This window comes from Phocoena phocoena, chromosome 2, assembly GCF_963924675.1.
Source record: "Phocoena phocoena chromosome 2, mPhoPho1.1, whole genome shotgun sequence".
Classification (NCBI taxonomy): domain Eukaryota; kingdom Metazoa; phylum Chordata; class Mammalia; order Artiodactyla; family Phocoenidae; genus Phocoena; species Phocoena phocoena.
Genome location: NC_089220.1, coordinates 66,791,652 through 66,814,554, shown reverse-complemented (window position 1 = coordinate 66,814,554; position 22,903 = coordinate 66,791,652). Strand labels below are relative to the sequence as shown.

At 35.3% G+C, this 22,903-nt stretch overlaps 1 protein-coding gene across 1 annotated transcript in view; it reads right to left on the bottom strand.

The window, feature by feature from the left end:
• The window catches only part of HEATR5A (HEAT repeat containing 5A), a 91,441-nt gene that overhangs the window by 20,175 nt on the left and 48,363 nt on the right, over window positions 1-22,903 (bottom strand). The window contains exons 16-25 of the mRNA XM_065871438.1: window positions 21,883-21,988; window positions 20,941-21,131; window positions 19,495-19,654; window positions 16,488-16,677; window positions 15,418-15,587; window positions 9,236-9,374; window positions 6,595-6,774; window positions 4,587-4,826; window positions 3,014-3,195; window positions 1,106-1,174 (exon numbers count right to left, since the gene is read on the bottom strand). Coding sequence (XP_065727510.1) covers window positions 1,106-1,174; window positions 3,014-3,195; window positions 4,587-4,826; window positions 6,595-6,774; window positions 9,236-9,374; window positions 15,418-15,587; window positions 16,488-16,677; window positions 19,495-19,654; window positions 20,941-21,131; window positions 21,883-21,988 — 1,627 coding nt within the window. The remainder of the gene's footprint in view (window positions 1-1,105; window positions 1,175-3,013; window positions 3,196-4,586; window positions 4,827-6,594; window positions 6,775-9,235; window positions 9,375-15,417; window positions 15,588-16,487; window positions 16,678-19,494; window positions 19,655-20,940; window positions 21,132-21,882; window positions 21,989-22,903) is intronic.

The following is a 22,903-nucleotide window of genomic DNA, read 5'->3' as shown; positions in this document are numbered from 1 at the left end:
TCATCTTATTATTATTTTAAAGACAGTGATTAATTGCATGGTTAATTATTTTATCTTTCTTGAAAGATAAATTACCTACCATTTAAACCTCAATGAAGATTTTGATTCTTTTGAAGATATTTTTAATTTTAAAAATGAAACATCATTAATAATTCTCCAATTCAAAAAGTTTACTCAATTATCAGAGGTTATCTATAAAGGTTTTCCTGGGTGTCACCATATTTCTCTTTTACTACAGAAAATTTATTTTTCTTTTATATTTATTTAGTTTGCATCTCATTTCACAAAAGATTTCAAGTGGCTTACAGCGAGAACACATATAATAAAAACGATGATAAATTAGACTCAGGACAACAGTTAACACACTTCTATGAATATTTGAAGGCTCTCAAACATTTCCTAAATACAAATGAATTTAGAAATTTGAAAATACTGAGTAAAATTATAATTAATTTAATTCACATCAGTTCTGCTCTTAATTATTTCAGGCCATTCAGGTCTGGATATCGAATGTCTGACAACCACACCAAGAAAAGCAACTATTTAAAACTGTATATTATATGGCTCTCAGCTATATGAAAAAAAGCTCAACCTCACTTGAAATACAAATCTAAACTATCCTGAGATACCCTTTTTACTCCATCATATACACAAAAATCTAAGTTTGACAACTCACAATGCTGCTGAGACTTTGGGGAAATAGGCACTTACATACAGTGCTGGTAGGAGTTTAAACTGGTAAACTCCTGTAAAATGCTCTTTAACCCAGCAATTCAATTTTAGGGAATTTATCTCACAGATATGCTTAGACCCAGTGAAATGACCTATGCAGAAAGAAGGTCATTCACTGCAGCAGTATCCATAATAGCAAAAGACGAAAAAACCCATATTTCCATCACTAAGGAGCTGGTGACGTACCCATATATTGGATTACCACGCAGTTATGAGAAAGAAAAAGTTCTCTAAACTTAAAAAGTAAAGGAAAAGGGGCAACTGAGATTAATGGTTAGACAACTATAACGTAGAACCTTGGTATCAAATACTAACTGGAGAGCTGCTACCTAAGAGAGGATTTTTCTTAAAATTTATCTTTTTAACCATTTACCTGACATGCTTTGGCAGTGACATGAGGTGGCGTCTCTGAGGTGAAGGCTGGTCTAAGTGCCGCTCCTACCTGGCAAGACATTACAGGCCCATTCAAGCATCACAAAGTAAGATAGCAAACTTTTTCTCATTTTAATGTTATTTTAAAATTAGTTTTTTTTAAAATTAGTTATTTATAATATGCATTATGAACACCTTTTGTTTTTGCCTGACCAGCATATCTTCTCGTTTTTAGCTAGGTGCATCTAAGTTTTCCTTTGGGGAACTTTCTCTCTCCATAACTCTCAGCCCATGTTGTTGCTATGGAGTTGTGAGCACTGTCTGGCTCCAGGGACCCACACTAGGATAATGAAAGCTCTCCTGAGGACATTTGCTAGGAGTACTAGGAAAGAAGCGCTCTCTTTAAAAGACTCTGGATGCTAAGAGAGCCATCTTGATACCACTTGGAGAGGGCAAACTTGAGAATAAAGCCAGTGCAGAAGAAAGCAGAGCCAACTACGGTTCCTGAAAACAATTTTCCTTTTCTCCTTAAGTGAGTGGTAATTTTATTTCTATCATTTGCAATTTTAAGAGCATTAAAAATATAACAGGGGCTTCCCTGGAGGCACAGTGGTTGAGAATCCGCCTGCCGATGCAGGGGACATAGGTTCGTGCCCCGGTCTGGGAAGATCCCACATGCCGCAGAGCGGCTGGGCCCGTGAGCCATGGTCGCTGAGCCTGAGCGTCCGGAGCCTCTGCTCCGCAACGGGAGAGGCCACAACAGTGAGAGGCCTGCGTACTGCAAAAAAAAAAAAAAAAAAAAAAAAAACCAAGTAAAACAAAAATGGGCAAAAAAAAGCAAAACAATGAAATGGGCAATAGAATATCTGGTTGAATAGCTCAACAAAGAAAAAGTATTTTAGGGGGAATTATTATGGACAAGGCACTGTGCTAAGCAATAACGGTATTACAGAGGCGACTTCTAACTCCTGTCCCTTCCTTTTGCTCTTTCCCTAAACACACATTGGCATTACCTGCTGGGAAGATGTGATGGAGCCTGCTAACCAACTGGTGAACTGCTCTGGATTCCCTAACTGCCAGCCATCAGAAGCTGCCTTTGAATCATGAGAGGTATCCTTGGATGAATGCTACTGAAGGATTACATGTGATGTGTGTGATATAATATGTGATGATTTTGTTATCTTCCTTGTTCCTCCTAGGCTGCTCAATGCACCAGTCAAAAAAACACCAGTTAAAAAGCTTACAGAGGGCTTCCCTGGGGTGCAGTGGTTGAGAGTCCGCCTGCCGATGCAGGGGACACCGGTTCGTGCCCCGGTCCGGGAAGATCCCACATGCCGTGGAGCAACTAAGCCTGTGCGTCACAACTACTGAGCCTGTGCTCTAGAGCCCATGCGCCGCAACTAATGAAGCCTGCGCGTTCTAGGGCCAGCGTGCTGCAACTACTGAAGCCCGCGTGCCTAGAGCCTGTGCTCCGCAACAAGAGAAGCCTGTGCACTGCAACAAAGAGTAGCGCCCGCTTGCAACAACCAGAGAAAGCCGGTGCACAGCAATGAAGACCCAATGCAGCCAAAAATAAATAAAATTTAAAAAAAAAAAGAACAATGCCTCTCCCACAGGGTTATTGTTAAAGATTAACTTAGTAAATGAATGTTAATTGTTTAAAAAAGCCCTTTATTCCCCCAAAATTACCAAAAAGGTTTTAATTATGAAAATTAACCTTTAGTGTTATAAAAGACCTGTTTTATGTATTATTTTGCTTTTACATGAAGATTTCTTCTTTAAACATATACTGATTATACTGGTGATATATTAGCAGAGATACATACTCATTTACGTATTAAAAGGTGACATGCCAATTAGTTTCACAGACTTTTAATAATAATAAAATTCTCTAGTAGAAAGAGCTTACATTGGCTTGATACTGTTCCAGAATCACATGACCTGGAAACTCTGGTTCTGGAATAGTTGCAAATCGCCGAATAACAACTAACAGTGTTTCAAGGCCAGAAAGACGGAGCTGATCACTGTGATCTGTGGCAGCCATAAAGGCCATGCGAATTAAGTCAGCAAGATGTAGCACCAAAAAGTCATCTGCAATATTAAAAAAAATATCTTATTAAGAAAAAGAATACGCTGGAACTAAGATTTATGTTAAGTGATAATTTTTCCTCCTTTTAATTTCATAACCTAGACTTACTTTTAAGTACTTTTGATTTGATTTACATTTTACTGTTTGTTAAATACAGACTTTAAAGCTGGCTTTACTGCACCAGTGCAAATACTCACATACAAACAACTATCCCAAAGCAAGTAATTACGCAGCTATTCAAAAACAAAGGCAGAATTAGCATCCTTTAAAAGAGTACTAATAGTACCTGCAATAAAAATTTTGTCCAGACTTTCTGACAAAAGTACATTAGAAGGTACTTAGGAGACTGGGTTTTGATGAATTAGGCAGTAATTTAATCATCCTCTTTACATCGAGGCTAAAAGACAATGTCCCTTTAAAAAAAGTTTTATGTGGTTCTTTATATGGACTACATTACCTTACTCTTTTGCATGTCCTGCCACACACACAAATGATGGGAGCATAAAAGTATTTCTAGCTGTGAAATTATAAATGATAATTCTTTTCACGCCTACAACATATTCTTTGGTATAATAATTCTGGGGAGAGACATAAGACAATCATTTAACACTGTTCCAACAATAAAATGTTTACAGGTACAACTAACCTTTACCTAAAAAATATGTGAGACTAATTCAAAGAAGTATACTAGTTATAGGTCACAATGAAGAAACCAACTCATCTTAATAAGTGCCAATTACAGTTTTAATTGGGAACACAGGAGTCAGTAAGCACCTATATCAGAATAGTGCTCATCACAAATAAGAGACTCAATAAATGCTTACTTGAAAAACAATTAAAATAGAAATACCTAATTCATACTCTCAGACTGGCCATAACAACATCTTGCCTTATGATTCTTTTGTCAGGTAAAGAATATTTCCAAGGCACTGAGAAATGAGCATTGAGTCTTTGAACATATGTGCTTAAGTGATTTTTAAAAATTAGACATTAAACCATAATCCATATGCATTTAGGTAAAAATAATAAAACTGAACAATAAAAGGTCGAAATGGTCTTACAACTCGGTTTACTTTACATTGAGATAGACTTAAATATTTTCTAGGTAATATCCTTGAAACCAAAATAATCTATGAGCAAAACTGCTCTAAGTTACAATTCAGAAAATAAAATTTAGAAAATAAAATTTGGCAACTAGCTAATGTACATACTACTTTCCAAGAACATGACTATTCTCTATAAACTTAATATATCACATATGTCCACTAAACAAAAGTGAATGCGAATTTAAGAAGTTTAATCATTAAAAATGTATTTGAACATTAAAAATATACTATAGGCAGACAGCATTTCAATGTATATCATTTGGTCTTTTCATTATTATGCCACTTACTTCTTGAATCCCTTTTTTTCATTTCTTGTGCTAAAGCGATGTCAAAATGTGCACTGTGTGCATTCTCACACTGGTTAATTATCCTGCAGACACATTCAGCAGCAAAGACTCTTGTAGCCCATCGCGGATTGGTAAAAGGATGAGGTCTGCCATCATTTCTGATGGTCAGAACTGAAGCATCATCCCCTTTATCTCCTTCCTCTTCTTGCATTGTATCCACACAAGTTACAGTTGTAAAATCTTTTATCAAGGGAGAATACACATAATCACAATCAGTTGGAAGATGTATTTATAAAGGGACACAATGACTTCAAGTACAGACTAGAATTACTGTTGATCAAAATGACTACTAATAACAGTGGTATCTAAAGAAATGCTAAAAAAACTATTCTTAAAAAATGACAAAGTTGTTAAATGATATTTAAAGTGAAAACTGAACATGATACTAGAATAATTATCAATCCCCTGTATGTAGATGGATATACTTAAGGAAGCTCAGAATTCCCTAGTAGGGAGTGTGGTGGATAGAACTAGAGATGTTGTTTTAACACTGGGGCCTTGTATGAATTTAAGAAGGTTCCTGAACCCACTAAAAATGTCCCAAAATGTTTTTTTTCAGTACAGACCCATTGCTGTAATTACAGTCTCAAATTGTCCTGATGGCCAGAGCCATTAAGTAGTAAATTATTTCCCCTTAATATTATACTAACTGCTAACTTATTAACTGTTTAACTCGACTTAAATTGGAACTTATGCTATAAAACAAACCAACTTGTTTTTCTTAAATTATCTTGTATGTCAACATTTTTTGAGTGTGATACAATAGATAGCAATGATGTTACAAATAAAGTTAAGGCGAACTCCTGTCTTAAAACTGAGAAGTAAAGACTGAAATGTGGGTTTTCCTAATAAGAAGGGATAGAGGCAAACTACAAAGGATAAAGAATAAATGGTGAAATAAAATTGAGCTATTAAAAATTTTTAAAAAGATAGGTAAGATACCAGAAAAGTATAATCAACCTATCTATGCACATATATTTTTTTCTTTTAAAGAAGTCCTTCTAAGTTCTTAAGTAGTGGGGATAGAGGAGAACATTGAAGAAGGAAAACATGTAGAGCATAATGGTTGAAAGAGCAGGTATAAATCACTGGAAGAGTACCAAGAAGAACAGAGGCAGACAGAGAAGAATATTTTTAAAAATGCCAGAAATTTTATGGTACCTTTCACATAACTCAGAGACCAAAGCTACATTAAATTATAAGGCTTAAGTAACTGAGTTGAGAGCTACTGAAATATTATGAAAAGTTAAGATTTTAAAGTCATGTAGGCTAAGGTTTGAATACATCTGTGTGTGTCTTTGGGAAAATTACTTAACCTTTCCAAGTCTTGTTTTCTCTCGTGTAAAATGGAATAATACTGCGTACTCATAGGATGGTTAAAGGATTAAATCATATAAAATATGTACAATACCTGGAACAGAATTGGTTTCTATCCTCTTTCTTCCTCATTTATTTTCTTAGTCCAGGATATAAATTTTAAAGACTCTAACACACTTTCTCACTAATAATTATCTTGTACCAACAAAGACATTAGAGAAATAACACTATTAATATATTTTAAATTAACATTATTAAGAGTAGAGAAACTGGCTTGCTCAAAATGTCATAACTCTTGGTGAGTTTTCTATTAAGTTGATTTGATGCAACACCTCAAATATTTCTCACATGTATGAAAATAAACGATGGGGGTGCTGTAAGTTAGGTCATCCCTTTTATAGCATAAAATAACAATTCTAATTTTTAGTTTGTTTTTCACAGGAAACTCATATAAGACAATTATAAGGAAAAAAAAAAGTAGGCTTTTAAGTGTTGGACTAGAATCTCCATTAAAAAAAACAAGCAATTATAACCCAAATATCCAGATTGATAAATTGTCACTAGCAAACAATTTTATATAATGCTCTTACTTTTAATTTTATTATGTTGGCTGGTAATCACCAATACTTACCAGCTGATGCAGCAAGTACATCTTTACAAAGCTTTAACCAAAAGGAGAGCTTATCCACTGCCATAGATGTGAGCATATGGTTTAATGTCTCTTTGATATCATGGCATAATCTCCCATCTGTCTCTTTGTCAAGTAAGGTCAATAAGGCCCCTTCAAGGCCCACTTCTCTGATGTTAGCATCTGACAAGAAGAAAATCGATGATCTAAGTAATACAGAAAACAAAACTGCCATATGAGAAGCACACACATTCAGTAGTTATTAAAATATTACATGCAAATATATTCTTAAGAACTAGTCCAAATATTGCACCTCAACCTACTGAGGTCTATTTTAGTTCACAATTCAAGTTTGGTAATTATTCACAACACTGCAAAGTTATTTTTTATGCAATGTCATTGAAAGATAAATCTTTATTAAGAGTTAACTAATATGTTTTCCTTAAATTAGGTAAACATTTAAACCCAATTAGCATTCAATACTTATAAAAATTTATATGATGTTTCTTGGTATGATTATTTTATCTTTTCTTTAAAGTTAATTCAAATAATAATCATAATTAAGTTTTACTTATTCTGGTACAAAAGCTTTACATTTATTAACATGAGAGTAAAACTCAGACAGAAAACAACTATTGTATGGAGAACAGTGTTTAATTACTGCAACTAAACTACAGTGGATCTGAAGAAGACTACTGAATTAATAAAAATTACTACACAATATTCTCACTGAAAAGTAATAAATCACCTCAAAAAAGAAATAAAAACCTTGATCTAGTGTATTTCCTCTTAATTCTGAAAATGTCAAAAGAACATATACATTTTCTCTTGAAGATTTAAGTCATGTGGCAATTATGAAAGCATTTAGTTATAAAGATTATGCTACTATTTTAAAAGAGGAGTTATCTTTTAAAGATCAGAAGGAGGAGGTAGGAATGTTTCTGATAAGGAGTCAGAACAGCCCAATGTAATGTGTGAGTCATGACTGGATCATAAATTTGGATGGGGGTGAGAGGGGTAGGAAAGAGTTTATAAAGGACTTTTTTTTTTTTCATAATGGGAAATTTGTGTGAGGACTGTACATTCTATGAAGCTACTAAATTAATGTTGATTTTACTAGGTATGGAAATAACATGTGGTCATGTAGGAGAATGTCCTTGAAAAATGCAAATAAGTATTTAGGGTGAACCATGATGATGCCTGCAACCTGCTTTCAGATGGTTTGGCACGAGGTTTGTGTGTGTGTGTATATATACTGAGAGATATATAAAATGAGTATCATATAGGTAGTAGGTGAATCTATGTGTTCACTGCACATTTCTTTCAACTTTTCCATGGGTTTGAGAAAGTACAAAACTTTTAAAAATGAATTATATAATGAGTTCTTTACTATAAATTTTTCTTTAATTTTATTTTTGGCTGTGTTGGGTCTTCATTGCTGAGCATGGGCTTTCTCTAGTTGCAGTGGCTTCTCTTGCTGCGGAGCACGGGCTCTCTGCATGCGGGTCTCAGTAACTGTGGCACGTGGGCTCAGTAGTTGCGGCTCATGGGCTTAGCTGCTCTGCAGCATGTGGGATCTTCCTGGACCGGGGCAGACGGGTTCTTAACCACTGCGCCACCAGGGAAGCCCCTTTACTATAATTTTAATCACACAGCTAATTCAATAATTATGTACCAGTACAGTTACATAATAAAATCCTAAAGCAACAAATACAGATAATTCCAGTGGTGAATATAAGTTAAAGGTCACTTTGGGGAGAATACCACACATTAACCATGTTCTGCAACCTGTCTGATGACTACTATAACAGTTCAGCAATGCTGATAAACTCAAGTCAGAGCAAAGGTTTTAATATAATAATAAAACTAATTTAAAGAGCACAGCATGACAGTAAAATATATTATAGATCTGAGAGCTTTAGATATTGGAAAGCTTTATGAAGTCTGAGACCTAGAAGTGTGACAGCACTTGGGAAACTATATACTTTTAAAGTGTAAGATATTATCATTACTATTTTTATAGGCTGTTTGAATTTATATGCATGTTTGAGTTATTCACATAATTTTAAAATGAAGAGACATACTTAAAACAAATCTTACTGGCCAAGAAATTCTTTAATTCAGCTCTAAAATATAGAAAGGGTATAAAAATCCTTTAACTTGAAGCAGATTCATCTATGAGAAATTTTATTGAATGAGATTTAGGGGGAAGAAAGGCATATATGATAAAATGACTTCAGTGCTAAATCCAGTTTCAATCCATTATTGTGAAAAAACTCGTTTGAAACCAATGGCTCTCAAACTTCAGTACCATTATTGTAGAAAAATAAGTAAGAGATTGCTGGGCTCTACTGCCAGATTTCTGGCTTAGCAGATTTGGGATGGGGCCCAATAATCTGCATTTCTAACAAGTTCCAAGGTGAGGTGGATGTCGCTGCTGTAGGGGGCCTAAGATTGAGAACCATTATCTAAACCAGTAACATCAATTGGTGGAATGATAATCATTGTTAAATTATCACTTGTAGCAGGTTTAAGACATTATATACTAACTTTTAAATTTTGTTTTAAAAACTCATGTTTATATGGAAGATTTAAGATTAAAACAGCCATCTGAGCTGGAGATAATACTGATAAAAAGAATTACCTGGAGTCAACTCTTCTCTGCTAACCTTAGCAAGCATAACAGCATGTTCTGAAACTTCAGCTGCTTCTTTCTGAACAAGCTGACGTAAACAAGCCAGTACTGCTCGTCTCAGTAACAAATAGGGACTACAAAGATTCACCTGAAAAACACCATTTGGGAAGTAAAAGAGCTGAAATTCTTGGTGGCATTCAATACATCTAACAGATATTCACTGGACCCCTCCTGATTGTGTCCAGCCCAGTGATGGGCTGGACACAATTTACTAAATACACAGAAACTTCAACTATCCTAGCACATATTTTTTATTATACAACTTAGAAACAGCTTAAGGAGTAGTACATGTACTTATTAGGCAATATTCATAAACAAATCCAAGCAAAAGCCTCCTGACAATGTTAGAAGACATAAAATTTATATGAGTAAAACAGTTTTGAGAGACAAAAGAGATACAATTGAGAAAGAATTTATTTGCAGCTTATATATATGTGCTCATGGAACTATATTATGAATCTCTAAGTAGAAGTTTATACAAATCCATATAAGCACTGTAGCATACTGGTTAAAATGGAGGCTCTGGAGTCAAACTGTCTCAGTTTGAGTCCTAGATCCACGACTTACTAGCTGTGTGACCTTGGGCAAGTTATTTAACCTCTCTGTGTCTCAGTTTCCTCATTTGTTATATGGAGATAACACTACCCCCATCTCACAGGGCTGTTGTGAAGTCAACACAAAGAAACATGCAAAAGTGCTTAGCACAGTACCTGGCAAATAGTAAGCACTCGATAAATGTTAGTTATTATTAATGCAGCGTCTATCAGTAGTAGTTTATTCAGATGCCATACATAGTTAAGTAAATGCATTTTCAAATAAAGGCAGAAAGAGTCTTACTCAGAAAACATATTCACCAAAAATGCTCTCTAGAAACATTATAGATAGCAAATTTTATACATGTATATCTACTTATATATGAATATACATATATGTACATAGATATGTAAATGTCTTAGCAATAGAGAATATTTCTGCTCAGAATGATAGGCTCAATACATATTTTTACTGAGAAGTATTTAAACCATGTAAATCTCAATAGGTTGTGTCTACCTAGGGTAAATGATACAATTGGTGATATACCTTAAATGAGCAATTAAAACAAGTCAAAGGTTTCTGGATACCAATTCTTAATGATTTCATAAGTAGAATAAAGCCTAGAGATTTTGAAATTTATTTTGTCCTAACTATGAAAATAAAGACCAGTTTGGTGTGGCTTATGACAATAAATGTCTTATAATAGTGATTTTTCTGAGCAAAATTTTAGAAATAATGGTATAATTCATATATGTGCCTTTAGATCTGGTTTATGTGTCAAAGACAGGACTGAAGTAGGTGAGTCTGTTGAAAAGAGCAGAGGCAAAATTCTGAGGAAAAGAGTACGTAGTGGCAGCTGGTTTGTGATATATGATACATGCAAAGAGAGCTAAATCCTTAATTTTATCAGAAGATGAAAGGCAAGAAAAGTTTGTGAATATATTAGCAGTGAAACATACAGATGAGAACTGCTTTATAAATATGTTCTATTATACCCTCAAGCTATATCATGAACTCAAAAGTGGAAAGACAGGGATGCCATTCACAAAGCCTCAAGGTCATGTCATTCTAGTCATGTTTAAGAACTCTGCTGTTAGAAACTAGTATACAGGATAACAGAGAAGTTAAAATGTAAACGATTAGGTTAATTCATGCCCAAGATTACGGCTATATTTAACAACAATGACAAAAAAGCACTCTATTAAGACAATTTTAAAGAAAAGTTAATAAATCTACTAGTTACTTTAACTGGAGTTTTACAAGCATATAATACAAGGCAGGTGCAGCGTTTATTCAGGCTGGTCAAACAATCTTTTAGAAAAAGCATGCTCAAAAGTACTCTTGTTTGGTAGAAAAAATATTAAAAGGCCGTCACACAAAGCAAAATGGGACGCTTAATATTTCCATGTCATTCTCCAGCATTTATATTGGGAAGAGGAATAGAGTGGATTAAGGCAAACAAATCAAGCAAGCAAAATACAGAAATTAAATCAGACTGTAATTACAATTCCTTTCTGAAATGAATACATTAAATCAAAATGATGCAAAATTAAGTGCAAGGAGTGAGTGCACCAGCTGGAGAAGGTTAGGGAGGATTTGTTTACATGGGTATTAAATAAACACCATGTAACATGCTATACACACTGGACTTTGCATTAATGGTTAGCTTAAACAAAGAGATGCAGAGGAAAACAAGAACATCTACAACCAAAAAAAAAAAAAAAACACAACACAAAGAAACAGCACTGCAAACCTCAAAAAAAGTTAGGAATCGAGGGTCAGGGACCTACCAACACAGAATTATCCAACAAGATCTCCTGCACAAAAACAAATGACAGACTGGTCATGACAAAACCAAAAGATAAATACTAGGATGACTTTGACAACAGTCAGCTAAGCATTAAAATGTAAATGTTAATAGAGCTATCATTCAAACTGGCTTAGCTTCAGCTTTAAAAAAGATGCCATAAATACTTCATTTTCCAACTTAAAATATGAGTTGAGGTAAGATTTTTAAAACAGTCAACTCAAGATGTAAAGATATAAAAAATACAATAATTTCAAAATGCACATTTGTGTAATTAGGTTTTCCTTTGGAATCTTTCATTAAGCCTCAGTAACAAAACCAGAACAAGTAGACATGAGTGTGAAAGGAGTGATCTGGATTACATTCACATGAACAGGTGTCCAGCAAGGGACCAAGTTAATGGTTTACCTCATCACAAGTTAATTATAGATTTCTTATTCTTGGAAGCCAAGTTTTAAAACTGTGAGTAGTCAGAATTGCAAGTGTAGCTAACGCCAAGTTCAGAATGGAAGTTAAATAGCATGCAGTTAGAAGAAAACCCTTTGCAGTAAGATTCCTTCCTAATGATTAAATGCATTCTGAACACTCAGGGAGTTTCAGTTAATATGAAAACACTTCATGCTAAATAATTAAGTTCTATGTAGAAAAGAAACCTGATCATAAAGTTGTCAATAGGAAAGCAAAAGCAATTTTTTAAAATAAATTTATTTATTTTATGTATTTATTTTTTGCTGCGTTGGGTCTTGGTTGCTGCCCGCAGCCTTTCTCTAGTTGTTGCAAGTGGGGGCTACTCTTCCCTGTGGTGCGCGGGCTTCTCATTGTGATGGCTTCTCTTGTTGTGGAGCACAGGCTCTAGGGGCGCGGGCTTCAGTAGTTGTGGCACAAGGGCCCAATGGTTGTGGCTTCCGGGCTCTAGAGCACAGGCTCAGTAGTTGTAGCACACGGGCCTAGTTGCTCCCTGGCATGTGGGATCTTCCAGGACCAGGGCTTAAACCCATGTCCCCTGCATTGGCAGGTGGATTCTCAACCACTGTGCCACCAGGGAAGCCCCAATCTTCTTACTACAGGGCATACTTTAAAATACAATAATAAATTTAGAATAAAAGCTTTACTTTTTGCTAACACAAAATTGCTAGTGATAGCAATTTTTTTTTTTGCGGTATGCGGGCCTCTCACTGTCGTGGCCTCTCCCGTTGCAGAGCACAGGCTCCAGACAGGCAGGCTCAGTGGCCATGGCTCACGGGCCCAGCCGATCCATGGCATGTGGGATCTTCCTGGACCAGGGCACGAACCCGTGTCCCCTGCATTGGCAGGCGGACTCTCAACCACTGCACCACCAGGGAAGCCCGTGATAGCAATTTTTGAATTTAATTTCTGTATAAGAAAATTCATTTTATAGCTTAAGTATTATGAGTAACATGAATAAGACCTGTAATTGTTACTTCTGATTTTCTCAGTTGCTCTGAATGTACCTTAAAAAAAAGATCTGAGAACAGTCTCTGTTCTTCTTTGTATGTAACCTTCTCAGTCTGGTAAAAGAAAAGAGTACCGAATTTGATCAGATCTAATTCACAATGAATTAGTAGTTATTCTTGCTTTTTATTTCTCAATAAACTTTACTTAATAAATGAATTCATGTATCAGTTAAAGAAGAAATTTTAAAAGGGTATTAATGGAAATTTTCTACTATGGTTCAAGAAGAAAAAATGGCAGTATTGTTTTTATTTATTTAGGCTATGTTGTGTCTTCGTTGCTATGCACAGGCTTTCTCTCTAGTTGTGGTGAGCGGGGGCTACTCTTCATCGCAGTGCATGAGCTTCTCATTGCAGTGGCTTCTCATTGCAGTGCATGGGCTCTAGGCGTGTGGGCTTCAGTAGTTGTGGCTTCCAGGCTCTAGAGCGCAGGCTCAGTAGTTGTGACGCACGGGCTTAGCTGCTCCGTGGCATGTGGGATCTTCCCGGACCAGGGCTCGGACCCATGTCCCCTGCATTGGCAGGCGGACTCTTAACCAGTGCGCCACCAGGGAAGTCCCAGTGTTGTTATATTTAAATGGAGAGTAGAAAGTTAGATCGACTTGCAAAGTAGTGGGTATTTTTCAGTAATTGGTATTGGCAACTGTTCTTCAAATATAAAGAGCAATATTCCTGGGGAAAAGTTGCTGAATGATAACGGTAAAATTCTTTTCCAGTTAAGTGCTGTTTTCTCTAATACATGTTTAACCCAGACAGAAACCAAAGTTTCTATCAGAAATGTTAGTTACGTCCTCTCTTTAAGAGTCTTACATAATTATGACTATGAAAATCAATATGGAGATAAATACAATTCTATATTTAAGTTACATGTTAAGAAAATAAAAACAATTACAATTTACTGAGTGGTTATTAAGTGCCGAGGACAAGTGCATTTATAGACGGCATCTTGTGTAATCCTCGTGTTTTATAGACATGATAACTGAGGCTGAAGGAGGTTATGGGACGTCCCTAAGGCCACATAGCTAGGAGGGAGCAGAGCTAAGAGGGTCCATAACTACAAAGTCAATATGAAATACTGAAACGAGGACTGGACAAGGAGTTCAGAAACCTGGATTCTAGGCTTAGAGCTACTACTCCCTAGGTATGTTACCTTGGGCAAAATATTTCACTTTCTGGTCTTTAGTTTATATTTTTATTGAGAAGGTTGGTTTTACTGATTTTTGAGGTTCTTTCAAGGCCTGAAATGCATATTTTGTCTTAAGCTTGAAAATGAAAGGTCTGTCTAAAGTAATGATTCTCAACTGTCATGTTACTAAGGGGAGTGTGCTGTGAACATTACAGGGGCAGAAAAAGTAGAAAAGCAAAGATGTCAAGTTTTTTGATTTTGTTTTTTTTTTAATTTTATTTATTTATTTTTGGCTGCATTGGGTCTTCGTTGCTGCGTGCGGGCTTTCTCTAGTTGCGGCGAGTGGGGGCTACTCTTCGTTGCAGTGCATGGGCGTCTCAGGGCAGTGGCTTTTCTTATTGCAGACCACAGGCTCTAGGTGCATGGGCTTCAGCAGTTGTGGCACATGGGCTCAGGAGTTATGGCTCGCAGGCTCTAGAGCGCAGGCTCAGTAGTTGTGGTGCATGGGCTTAGTTGCTCCGTGGCATGTGGGAATCTTCCTGGACCAGGGCTCAAACCCGTGTCCCCTGCATTGGCAGGCAGATTCTTAACCACTGTGCCACCAGGGAAGTCCCCAGTGTCAAGTTTTAACTCCAAGTGTAACTCAACTTTTTCAGGCAAGTCCAGATAGAAACTGGTGATGCTCAAGGTAAATCTTAAAAACCACTGAGGATTATGAAGCATCTCATCAGAACTTTTTTACTGATCACCTTCACCTTTCTATACTCATTAGACACACTATTAGAACCCAGATATTGATGCATATGCTGGTAGAATATTAAGGAAAAATATTATTTGCCCATCTGGGATGAAAAGAACTTTATATGTAATAATTTGGGAAAGAGGAAGAAGAAGAAGTAGGAAAAAATAGATGTTACCACATAAATATTTCCAGGTCCTATAGCATTATATACTACCTGTGATATTAGCACTCAGTATGTCTTTACTGATTAATGAATCAATATTCCAAATACTAAGTTCAACATTAATGGAAGAAAAATGAATCAATATATGAGAGGTTTAAGATATGATTATATGAAGTTGCCCAAAAAAGACCAGAACTGAGGGAAAATAGCTATTGTACAGTCTAGAGAATAATTAAATTTAAATTTCCAATAATAGAAACTAAGAACATATACAATTTTATACTCACACAGAGGCAGCTGACCAGGCTAGACAAGTTGACATGTCGTGGAGCAAACATGTGAAGCTGCTGAAGGCATGAGATGGCCTGAGCTTGGACAAGGCAGTCTGGGTTATCTTGCATCACTGCACAACCCAACAGACAGGAAGTCCTTAGGGTAGAAACGGAAGTACTGTTACCTAAAATGAAAGCAGAAAACTTTTAATAATTGGTCTATAAAATCATTACCCTTTAAACATATATTACTGGGCTTAAAATTTCCTTTTTTCCCCCATCTTAAACTTAAGGTTCTGTGAAGTAAATTTCTCCTACAAAAGCAGGGATAATCCAGGTTATAGATTTTTAGATTATGTTAGTTAGTTTTAGTCTGAAAGATTTATGGTAACACAAATGATTAGGCAAAGAAGAACCTACGACTATCTGCAGTTTACATCAAATTTTCATGAAAAGTAGAATTAGAAAGTGCTAATAAACTTCACCCTGCTTGTATTAGTTGAGAGTTGCTTTCATATATTAAAATCATGTACTTTGCATCTGAATAGATCAGAATAACTGAGTTTTGGGGCTTTGTCATTTATATCTTAAAAGAGATAGAGTTCTTTAAACTATTCCATTTCATGTCTGTCATTTTACTGGTTAAGGGAAGCATTTTTAGGACATATCTAATCTTTCTAAATATGGTACTCCTTATCTTTTCAAGGTAAGAAAAATAAGACTAGCATTTATTTTAACAAAATATACGGAGCACCTACTATGCGCCAATCACAAGGGTTTTTCACATTTTCTCTTATTTGATAGAAGAGGAAACTAAAGCTTAGAGACATGAGGATTTCCCCAAAGTCACCCAATTAAGTAATAGTTGGTAAAGCTTAGATTAAGTTTCTATGTTTTTTCTATCATGTCGTCATCCAGGAGTCAAAGTCTTCCCAAGACTGTTCTCAACATTCTGCCCATATATTTGAAAAGAGCATTCCGCTAAACTTCACTTTATTGAGAAATGTTTGAGTCCATAGTAGGAACTGAATTCATTTTTACGCATATATTTTTATGTAAAACATCACAAAAGCAGCTATGCATACCTTGTAGTTCTGGACCCAGTGTAGTAATAAGGGCATTCAAACAGCGACCAAGGCTTTGGTGAACTTCAGCATGAGTAGGAGGCACATTTAACAACAACATAATAATAAGAGACAGGGTTGGTTCTGCATGTGTATAATAGAGTGGGCCAGCAGAATCAATTATCAATGAGAGAGAATGCAGTGCCCAGGTCTGTGAAGACAGAGAAAAACAATTTAAAATGTTATAGCAGCATTAAGAAACATAAAACACAATGAGTTGTTCTTTTGTTGAAGCAAGTGATAATGTAATAGCACAGTAAAGTATTTGTGTGTTATTACTAACTTGGAGAGAGAAATGGAGAACTTCAGGAGTTTTAAGAAAATTTTTCTCTTTAAATATCCAGTAAAAAACAATCGAGAGACAAATGCCTAATTTAGAATGGCATATGTGCATATATCTCAGCACTAAGAATTCCATACAGTGTTTGGTTCTTTAGCTAACAGCTTGAACTAAATCTGGTTTGTTGAGAACTGTTTAATGTTTAATCTATATAGAAAATGAAAATTCAAGTTTTTAAAAGATTCAACAATATCTACAACTACATGCAACAATTACAGACAAATCTCTTGAACACAGTGTTGAAGAAAGCCAGACATAAAAAAGTACATACCATATTATTCCATTGATATAAAGTATAAAAGCAGGCAAAACTAATACATGCTGTTGGAAATTAGGATAGTGGTTATCCTTGGTGGGACAGGTAGTAACTAGAAGAGAACATGAGGAGAGTGTTTGGGGTATCGATATTGCTCTGTTTCTTGATCTAGGTGCTGGTTACATGGTGTATTCAGTTCCTACACTTTATTCACAGCGATGCACACTTCTAACAGGTGCGGTGTTATAAGTATATAAAAATAAATATATTTATAAATATAAATATTTATATTTATAAAACAAATATACATGTTATATATAAATATGTATTTATATATTAAACAAACAAAATGCCTTTAAGCCAAATCTTGCCTGCCACCTATTTTTATTTTTTTTTTTATTTTTATTTTTTTTCCTGCCACCTATTTTTAGAAATAAAGTTTTGTCGAAACACAGTCATGCTCATCTGTTTACATATTATTTATGGCTGCTTTCCTGCTATAATGGCAGAATTGAGCAGTTGACAGAGACTGTATAACATGTAAGGCCTAAATAATTTACTACCTGGCCCTTTATAAAATAAGTTTGGCAACTCTGGTTCAAACAAGACTGGCCATACACTGATAACCACTGAAGCTAGACGATGGGTATAAGAGGTTCCTTATAGCATGTTCTCTACTTTTATGTATGCTTGAACTTTTTATAACAAGAAGTATCTGAAGAGTCCTCCTTTTAGGAAATCAACTGAGAAACTTTTACCCCTCTTATCAATAGATGTATACGAAAAGCTTACAGTACTTTAAATGCTACAAAAATGAACTCCCATTAGGTGAGAGATAGCAGCAATCAAGAAGAGTCAGATTTGATAACACTGGATGCCATGGAAAGAACAATTTAAATTAATCAACAAAAGATAGTCAATATAAAAGGATGTGTGTTCAGAACAGACTTCTTGAAGGGGAAAAGGAGAAATATAATAAACAGAAGCAAAAAGTACTGTACTAAAGGAATGAAGAAGAAAGAATGGAACACCTTATAAATCAACTCAAGTAACAGATGATGTGAAAAAAAAGAAAACTATTAGTAATATGGTAACTCAAGAATGAAAGCCATGTTGGATGTTGAAGTTTAACAGGAAGGTGGTTAAACTGGATGTTGGAATACTAAAAAATGTGGATTATCAGAAAGGAATAGAAACAGAGGAGAGCAATAGGAAAAACATTAAGTGCAGATACGAGAATGACATGTGTGGGAGGAAAGTAGGAAGATCAGCTTAGGAGAAGACCAGTACTTTGGGTTAATAACAGAGAAAGTTTCTGGGTCAGTTGATGGGACTTCAATGAGAAGTTGATTTAAGAAGCAATATGCAGGTCTTCCCCGGTGGCGCAGTGGTTGAGAGTCCGCCTGCCGATGCAGGGGACACGGGTTTGTGACCCGGTCCGGGAGGATCCCACATGCCGCGGAGCGGCTAGACCCGTGAGCCATGGCCGCTGAGCCTGCGTGTCCAGAGCCTGTGCTCCGCAACGGAAGAGGCCACAACAGTGAGAGGCCCACATACCAAAAAAAAAAAAAAAAAAAAAAAAGAAAAAAAAGAAGCAATATGCAGTTTCCCCAGCTTTTCATTAAGGAAGTGGCAAGATGAAAATCTTTCAGGAAAACATTTTTGGCTTCACATCTAGGGAGAGTTGAAAAGAAAAGAACTTAAACATAAAGTGACCAGGTAGGAGACTACTGTAGTAATTAGGGATACACGGGGGGGACAGAGATACAATAAGGGGATTAAAAAAGCAGGAAGAGTAACAATCATTCAAGATGTGATTAAGATATCAGGAGAATGATGATTGACAGAAATGGGTAAGATATGTATAATAATATGGTAAAGTGGTTAAGAACATGAGTTCAGAGTCCATGACTTATGTTCTTCACCTGACTCCACGATATATTAGTTTTTTAGCTGTGAGCAAGTACTTAGCTTCTATAAACCACAGTTTTCTTTCTGTATAATGGGAATATACATACTAGATTACTGTGAGGATTAAATATGTTCATATGTTTAGAAGAATGTAATACAATGCATGGTACCTGTTAAGCTCTACAAAACAGTAGACGTTATTTTAAGATGGAAGGGAGATCCATTTTCAGAAAATGATATTGAATTTGACTTTAGACAATGAGTATGAAGTAAAGATACTGAATTTGAATTTTAAAAATCCATCGAGGTTAACAATGGCTTTGATTTTATTATGGAGCAAGAATTATTTTATAAATTATTATTTTATATTTATGTTATAAATTAGTAATGGTCAATAAAAACATAATCTGCATTATCTACAAATCAAGAATTTCAAGGAAGGTATCACATGAAGTACTTACCTGCACATCAGGAGAAGTGCTGTCCTGAGATAAAGTGTAAAGGATTCCAACACAAGAATTCAAATGTTGAGACGAACTTATTCCTCCCAAGTACCTATGTAGGGATCCCAAAGCCAATGAGTGTCCTGTTCTGGTAACTGCGTCCCTTGCTGATTTCAGTCTGTGATTATGGAAACAAAAAGAAATGACAATTACTGAAACAAAACCAATGCATGCACGCTGTCACTTAGGCAAACTTGCTGCAAAGTTCAGAAATATATTTACCGTTAACTGATAAAAAAAATTCTGAAATAACCTGAAAGGTATCTTTAAAAGAGAAAAATTTAAATAAAAACGTCTTTACCATTATTAACAATTATTTAAATATAAGCAATTTCAATGTCTCTCAGAAATACACACACACTAAATTCATATGGCAGGCATTATTACTTTATCATTAAGTTATACTTTAAAAACTCCCATTGCTGAGATACTCTAATTCCATATAAAGAGAGTTCCAACTCAAGAACTTTGATTTAAAAATTAAATATAGTAAGAGAACTCATTATTTATTAGGTGTTTTCTTATGAATTGTATACTAGTTTAAGCGCTTTATATTTGGTCCTTTAATCTGCTCAACAATCTTGAGATTCACACTACTGATATTATCAGTTCCTTTTAACAGATGAGGAAATGAAAGTGACTTAGTCATTTTAGCCAAAGTGACTCTTACAAAGTAACCAACTATTAAATGGAAGAGTTGGGATTTGAACCGAGTTAGTAATCTGACATCAGACGCTGAGCTCACAACCAAACCAAGATACACATATTCAATAGACTAGAAGGTGAAAGCGCTGCCTGCATTACTACCACCACTAATCATACAGCTTTATATATGTATAACTAATATAACCATGAAATTTATTTGCAGTTGTTTTATTTTTTCATACTACTTTCATGTTTATTATCTCATTTACTTAATATTCTTAGTAAGCAGGGTAGCATTAATAACCTTCTATATGAAATAGAGGAAAACTGGTTGAGAGGATTAAGTAACATGCTCATGGTTACAAAGCTGGTAGAAACAAAAATATAGTTAATGTTTCCTGACCTGCAGCCTTCTCTCTTTCCATTAGGTTGTTCTTACTACCTATCATCTATATTTAACATGATAAAACTGCATAAGCTTCTTACTCCCGGAGTCCACTGATGGCCTATTACATCACTCATATAGATAGTGATCTTTCTCATATAAAAACTAAAGCCAAACAACTAGTAATAGTTTTATGTTCCAAAACAAGCAGGCCAAGGCAGGGTGGGGGCGAGTTCTCCTTTATTTTAAAGTATATTTCTCAATTTTTTAAAGTTTATTATCAGAATGAAGTTTCATAAGTTCCAACAAACCAACAAGCCACACACCCAGTTTTGACACATAGTCCATGAGTATTAAGTAAGAAATTCACTTACTTGTCAAAGCTAACTTGAGCTAATACAGCAGTAAAAGCTCCATCATCAACCACTTGGGCTAATCTAGCCCATGCCTCTGCAGCTGCACATCTCAAGAGGGGGCTGGGACTTTCTAAGGCTCCCATCACCAATGCGAGGACAGGTCTTCTCATTTCTTCTGGACCCAAATGTCCCTTAGAGCCAGCCACATACTGAAATATGTAAAAAACAATCCAAACTTGCAACTCTAGTAAATTCTCTTATCCAGTTTGGAATGTATATTCTGGTTAACCAAATATGTTCATATTTGGTGATTACTCCTTTAAAAAAAATCAGAATACCAAAATCCACAGTAAACATACATCATTTTTCTCATGAAGTACTTTAGAATTTTAAACCTCCAGGCAAACAACATGGTAATCAATTATCACTGTAGTATATATGTGTTCAGAAGAACATTAATAGGGATTTCCATAAAATAAATGATCAATGAAGCCTATTATATTTTACTTAGAAACAATCAGCCATAAATGCAGCAATGATCCAGATTTGGTCCATAGGCCATAGTCTGCCAATCCCAGATCTGGGATATTAGGGTTGGTAGGTTAAAGCATGGTTCTAAGCCAAGATTATAAATTTGATTTCTGACTAACAAGTTTTATATGGAGAAAAAATAAAAGGGGAGGGACTTCCCTGGCGGTCCAGTAGTTAAGACTCTGTTCTTCCAATGCAGGGAGCACGGGTTCGATCCCTGGTAAGGGAACTGAGATCCCACATGCCATGCAGTGTGGCCAAAAAAAAAAAAAAAAAGGTAAAAGGGGAATTACAAATCCTGAAACATTAAGAAAAATCGGGGGGGAAAAACCAGCCCTTTAAAAACACCTTCCCCAACCTACTTAGTTGGCCATACATTAGGGAAAAAAAATAATAAAGCAAACGTGAATTTTTAAAAAACAGAATTACCTTCAAGAAACTAGAAACTGAAGAAACAACATGTAACTGAACTACTTGTTGACGAGCTCCTTTTGTATGCTTTATACTGTCCAAAAGCTGTTCCAGTATGAGAAGCCTAAAATCAGAAACAAGATTTAAAGATAAAGTAAGTCAAAGGACAGTACTGAGTATCCACTACAAATTTGTTTTGTTGCATTTTGTTGGAACTACTAAAATGAGATAAACTGTTGTCAAACACACTGAAGCATTTTAGGAAATGAAAATATATCACAACCAATGCAAAAATATTTTGATTATGTGTCATTATGACCGTGGGGGAGAAGCATTATTTTGTGAAGAAATAACAACAAATGTATCACTTAATACAGATTTACCCGGGCAAATTCAGCTATTTCAGCAACTATTTTCTAAACAAATATTTTGAAAGTCACTTGCGTCAACATTTTTGCTCTTAATAACAGGACATACTGGATTCAAATACATTCCTTCATTTTAAAGGTAGCACTGACTTCAGATAATGAGAAGCAGCACAGCCTTTCGAACCCCAACCATACCTTAAATGTACTTGGGATCATACTATATATAACACAGTTTTTACACTTGCTTTTCTCACTTAACATTACCTCTTTAGCACTTTTCAAATCATTTTTATTCTTTGGTAATTTTCAGGAAGCCAAATTTTACTACACACATACTACAATTTATTCAACCATTCTCCTACTGGTGGACAGCAAACTTCTTATTTTCACAATTCTAACTATGATGAATATATGCACATTACTTTTGGTGTGGGGTTGAATGTGTCCATGGGTTTTAATGTAGCTTCCATAAATTGTTTTCCATGTCCTTTTTTAAAATCCATTTGTTGAGATTAAAAATATGTAACCATGAAATAAATCACCCCATTTTTTCCCACCAATTTCTCTTTAGAAACATTGCTTCAGAGCTCTGAACTTCCTTCCCCCCCCTTCTCTCCCTTTAAATCAGGAAAACAAATAATTTTTAAGAATACTTCTTCCGTTATGAACTA